Source organism: Chrysochloris asiatica, unplaced genomic scaffold (assembly GCF_000296735.1).
Source record: "Chrysochloris asiatica unplaced genomic scaffold, ChrAsi1.0 scaffold00131, whole genome shotgun sequence".
Lineage (NCBI taxonomy): Eukaryota > Metazoa > Chordata > Mammalia > Afrosoricida > Chrysochloridae > Chrysochloris > Chrysochloris asiatica.
The window spans coordinates 7,776,343-7,782,522 of record NW_006408649.1 but is presented as its reverse complement, the minus strand read 5'-3'; the positions used below and the strand labels follow the sequence as shown (position 1 = coordinate 7,782,522).

Here is a 6,180-nt window from a genome sequence, read left to right as displayed (position 1 = left end):
AAAAGAATACACAGAGCAGCACTGCTCAAATAGCCAACAACAGTGGACTAAATAAGCATATAGTGAACTGTTCATGTAACTCACACAGTGCATAGCAATGAGAATGCATGACCTGCAGCCCCACACAGTAACATATTTCTAAGAAAAAGAAATCAGACAAAGACGTGAATCTATTAATAAAAGCTTCAGAAATAGACAAAACTAATCTGGTGTGTTAAAGGTTTCCAAGGGGTGGAGAAGATTATATTTCTTGATTTAGGTGGTGGTTACACAGCATGTTCATTTTGAGAACAATTAATGAGGTCTACAGTTGTGATTTGTATACTTTTCTGGACATAGTTATACTTCAAGTTAACATTTACTCATGGAAAATTTTAAAAAACTTATCGAGTGCTCTGCTCAGATGTGAAGCAGTGTCTTAGACCATAGGTCATAGGGATAGATGGAGGAATAAGACACAGTTCCTTGGCGGTCAAACTCTCTGGGGGAGGCTGACAGGTAATTGTTATTGTTGTTGTTGTTTTTATGTACCGTGGAGTTGGTTCCGGCTCATAGCGACCCTGTACAGGGTTTCCGAGGCTGTAAATCTTTACGGGAGCAGAAAGCCTCATGTTTCTCCCATGGAACAGCTGGTAGTTTCTAACTGCTGACCCTGAAGTTAGCAGCCCAATTTGTAACCACTACGCTACCAGAGCTCCTTTGACAGGTAATTAGATCACAAGATAAAAGTCAAGGAGTGTGGGACACCTATGGGGAAGGGAGGAGTGTGGGACACTTATGGGGAAGGGAGACTCAAGGTTGAGAAGGGGCAAGTCAAAGACTCAGGAATCATGTCACTCTTCTGGGGGTCACAAACCAGAATGGATTTTGAAGCAGTCAGAGAAAAAGGAAGTCTACTCTCTGTTTTGTGGTCTTCACATCTAACAATCCCTTGGGTGGCAGGTGGGTGTGTTCCAGTTTTCCATACCATGTATAACAGGCACTGTCTTCCTCAGGGTAATAAGAAGGAGCAGCCGACATTGCCGGAGTACGTGCCTCTCTTCTCAGACACAGTCCCCAACTCGACCAACCAGGTTGTGGGCAGCAGAGTGGACACACCTCTGGGGAAAGTGCTCATAAACATGGACTACTTTTTTATGGAAGGAGCTCGGAAGAAGAAGCTTGAAGAAGAGTTGCAGCCCATCTAGGAACACCAAGGGGCTGGGCCCCATCTAACTGAGGTGGATGTGGAGTCTCTGAGTTGACTTAGCACATGGCCTGGCCCAGGGAAAACTGTCCACAAATGTTAGCAGGTGCTTTTAGTATCTCTAAGGTCATAAGAAGGAGTCTTCATTTTTTTAGCATGAAGAAGACTCAAGTAATTTTCCCAAGGCCGTATCATCTGGAATGGTCAGTGAGATGGTACCTGGCATTGTGGTTGGGAGTACTAGTTGCTTGGGTTCAAAACCTGCTCCAGATTCTTATCGGCTGTGTAACCTTGGGCAGGTTGTTTGAACCCTCTGTACCTCTGCTTTTCCATCTATAATATGATGTACAAGGGGAATTTTCCTGAATGTGACAGTGTAGAATAAAGACTGTCCTGCTAACTAAAAGGTTGGTATTTCAACCCTACCAGCCTTTCCTCAGAACCCTATAAGGAACCAATCCGATTCAATGGCATTTAACAACAACAGGAGGGCTTCAATTTTTTTTGGAAAAATTCCATTATCTTTCAATTCCATTTCCCAGGAACTTTCTGAAGTCCTTTTGTATTCGTATCCTATTATTATCACAGTAATTTAATAACTCAAACTTAGTAACTTAAAGTCATGATCTTATAGTTATAAAGGCTAGAAATCCAAAATGATTCTTACTGGGCTGCCTTCCTTGTGGAGGCTCTAGGGAACGATCTGTTTCCTTGCCTTTGCCGGGTTATAGAGACTGTTCTCATTCCTTGGCACTGGGCTCCTTCTCCCATCTTCAAAGACAGTATCATAACCTCTGCAAGTCTCTCTTTTGTCTTCTTTTTTCATTTAGACATTGGCTATCAAAAATTGGGGGTGGTGGCTATAAAAGCATGAAGTGTCTGGCTTATAAGCTTTCATGGGTGTGCTTAGTTTCAGAATGAGGGGGGCAGGGTAGAATTCCCTCTTTTCCATGATCGTTTATTTGACATTTTTTGTGTACTTGCTACTTATTGATACAGCAAACAAACAAACATGCTTCATCTTTAATGGGAATGCAAGATCAAATAAAAAATATTTTTTATGAAAGTCATCTATAACCGTTGGTTTACAAATCCAAGTTGTTTTTTATTTTTGTGTTGTTCTTTTTTTTACTACAATCCCCTCTCTGCAACAACATTTATTCTACTTCCTTCCTGTGGCTCCCCATTTACATCTTATATTTCACAAATGAGCAAGGGAAAAATATTTGATGTACACTTATAAAACAAAAATATATATATTCATTTAAATGTCCAAAGGGCAGGTTCTGCCAGCCAGCCTCCTGCCCGCAGGTACACAGCCTTTCTCGTCCATGGTCCTAGAGTCTGTAACTGCTTGTTTCTTCATCCCATCACCTCTGCCACCATCTCTGCCATCGCTGCTTTTCTAGATAGGGATCTCACACTCCACTCATACTCTTCCTTACTGATGGTCCTGGAATCATCTATTCCTGAAATGAAAGACTAACTACTCCCCTGTTTTAGTTTTACATCTTCTATAGTAACAATTGGAATAATCACAATTAATTAATCCTGTTAACAATTAATCCTGTTAACAATTAATCAAAGTTGAGTTACAAAATCCTATCACTGTTCTTCCCCCTCCCCCCCATCATTCCCTTTACTAGATCCACCTGGAAAAGAGGGAAATTATTCAGTGGGGATTCTATCCTGCCCCACCTCATTCTGAAATGAAGCACACTCATGAAAGCTTACAAGCCAGCCACTTCATGGTTTTATAGCCACACACACACCCCCATTTTTGATAGCCAATGTCTAAATTTCTCACCCCTATCAACCCAGTACACTCAAGAAACAAGGTTGTTCCTTGATATGAAGAATCCTTCCATTCCAGTTAGAATTTTGTGGCATTGCATTCATAGGCAGAATGTTACTTCATTAAATTGTAGCAATTTGCACTTGTTCACAGTATCAAACATCTGTAGCTTTCTTGGTTCAAGTTCTGGTCCAAGCTATCCAAGCTAGATCAAATGGGTACTAGCCTTTCATCTTCTTTTAAGGATCCTGGTATTATATCAGAATCACCCTGGTAATCCAGGAGAATTTCTCCGTCTCCAAATATTTAACTTAGTCATATTTGTAAACTCCCTTTTGCCATGGGAGGCAACAGATTCACAGGTCCCACTGATTAGCACACACCATCTTAAGTAGGCCATTACTCTGCCTGCAACATTTGAGGGTACTAATAGTACCAATTTTATACAATTGCTATGATTCTGACTCAGTTAGTATAGTAAGTGCTTAAGCCAGTGCCTGGAACACAATGTGATATCAGGCTTTGCCCAGAAGCTTCCTCTCTTAGGAGGGAGAATTGTCCTGGTGTGGTTCCCTAGGGAAGATGTGCGTCCTCAGACAGGGCTACTGGGAAGGTTGACATGCTCACACTCAGCTTCTCTGTCCCTTTCATTATCTGGTCTGTTCAATGCCATCCTGACCTGGGTGGTCAGGGTTAGGCTAGGGCTGGGCATCGAGTAGCTGATGCAAGGTAGCTGAGTTGAAGGAAGCAGGCCATCCCATGTTCATCTGTGACCTAGATCCGTGTCACATCTTCAGTCCATCCACATGCTCTAATACCCTGAGACACTGAATGTGCTGTGTGTGGACAAACAGGGTGGGTCCTGGGTGTGGGGTCAGATAATTGAAGGGGAGCAGAGCATTCAGGGCCAGTGGGGGCACACTTGCTAAGTATGGATTTGTTGACTATACCAAAGGTCATGTTGGCAGCCTGCATAAATTTGATAATGGATAATTTGAGCCCCTATGTTGTTGTTGTTGTTATGTGCCGTGGAGTCGGTTCCGACTCATAGCGACCCTGTACAGGGTTTCCGAGGTTGTAAATCTTTACAGGAGCAGAAAGCCTCATCTTTCTCCCACGGAAAAGCTGGTAGTTTCGAACTGCCAACCTTGAGGTTCACAGCACGATTTGTAACCACTACGCTACCAGAGCCCCTATATCCAAGTAAAAGTTGCAGCAAAGACTTCTTTCCTCTCTGCTGGCTAAAAAACCTAGTCTGTCCATTCTCTTCTTCTGGGTGCATAGCTAGGTTATATTGTACAGGCTTCCTTGTGATAGATTCGTATCTGTGTGACTGAGTCATGGCAAATGAAATACGAGCAATGGCAACATGTGCCACTTCCAGGCCTGGCCTGCCGAGCACCCATGTGTGGGCCTCCTTCTCTTTGCTCCTTCAACTTAAAGATTGGAGTATGCGGGGAGGATGGAGCCCCCGGAGGGAGGTCCCTGAATGGGCAATGGAGTTGGGACACTCACATTGGGCTGTAAAGTTAGTGAGGTGCAAATGCTTGTATTAGGTGCAAGAACAAAAGCAGAAATCAACATGCAGAAGACAAATACAGTAATACATAAATGTAGTAATGCTGGTGTTGCTATTAAATGCTGTCGAGTCAGTTCCGATTCACAGTGACCTTATATAGGGTTCCCAAGGAGCAGCTGGTAGGTTTGAACTGTCAGCCTCATGGTTAGCAGTCAAGTATTTATCCTACAGTGTCACACCAGGACTCCCATATGCAGTGTAAAGCATTTAAACTGTATTCTTTTATTGGCTTCACAAAACAACTGGATGAAGTAAACAGGCAGAGATGCTATACACAGAGATTGCTATTGGCAAACATTGAGACACCTGTTTTAAATAAAACCTCAGAATTCTCAAAGCAAGTAAGAAATCCACACATGCACTAAACCCAGGTTCTTGGGCTTTGATGCTGATGTGCTTTGCCACAGCCACAGCTTCCTGAGGACACAGGAAAACAGAGTAGGGGCCGAAGTGGCTGTTTTGGCACTTGGGGTTTATCCAGCTTTCCATCTAATATTAAATGCCACTGTTATTTCTGTGTATTCGCTATTTAATTCTCTCAGCTATCTCATGAGATAGGTAGTAGTAGCATGCCTTTCAGATGAGGCACATGAGAGAAAATGGGACCTCAGAAACCCTATACAAGGTTGCTATGAGTCAGAACCACCTTGACAGCACACAATATCTGATGCACAGAGAGGTTAAGTAACTTGTCCAATGTCAAATAGATGGTAAGTGGTGGAGTCAGGTTCAAAGCCAGTAATTTAGTCTGGCTCCAGAGACTATATGAGGAGGGGCTTCAAAAAGTTTATGGAAAATGCAATCAAAAGATAATGGATTTTTTTCAGGTACTTTTGGAAGTCCTCTAGTATACTTAAACTCTATGCTACTATACTACATAAAACCAAACCAAGCCTGCTGCATGGAGTCAAGTCTGACCCATAGTGTCCCTCTAGGACTGAGCAGAATTTTTCCATAGGGCTTCTGAAACTGTTCATCTTTACAGGAACAGAGAGCCTCATCTTTTTCTTGCAAAGCAACTGGTGGATTTGAACTGCTAACATTTCAGTTAGCAGTCTAATGCTTAATCCTCTGTGCCACGAGAGCTCCCTATGCTATATTGTTGTTGTTGTTGTTAAGTGCTGTCGAGTCAGTTCATACCCACAGCGACCCTACATAGAATTTCCGAGGAGTGGCTGGTGAGGTTGAAGTGCTGACCTTGCTGTTCAAACCGACCTTGCAGTGCAGTGCATTAACCAGCAGCGCCATACCAGGGCTCCCTGGGACTCCCTGGGTTACATGCCATGGAATCAGTCCCAACTCAGCCATAGCAACCCTGTATAGGGTTTCCGAGGAGCAGCTAGTGAGCTTGAACCACCGACTTTGCAGTTCAAACTGACTTTGCAGTCCAGCACATTAACCCACAGTGCCACACCAGGACTCCAGAGGGTCTTGTTGTTATTGTTGTTGTTAAATGCCGTCGAGTTCGAAAAGGGTCTTGTTGTTGTTACGTGCCATCGAGTCGGCAGCGATTCATAGCTACCCTATGCACAACAGAAGGAAACACTGCCTGGTCCTGGGCCAACCTCACAATTGTTGCCATGCTTGAGCCAATTGATACTGCAACTTTGCCAATCCATC

General features: G+C 43.3%; 1 protein-coding gene across 1 annotated transcript in view; it reads left to right on the top strand.

Moving 5' to 3' along the window:
- LOC102816641 (chromosome unknown open reading frame, human C2orf50) overlaps positions 1 to 1,187 on the top strand; it is a 16,220-nt gene extending 15,033 nt beyond the window's left edge. Inside the window, exon 3 of the mRNA XM_006869456.1 lies at positions 996 to 1,187. Coding sequence (XP_006869518.1) covers positions 996 to 1,187 — 192 coding nt within the window. The remainder of the gene's footprint in view (positions 1 to 995) is intronic.
- The last annotated feature ends 4,993 nt before the right edge of the window (positions 1,188 to 6,180 follow it).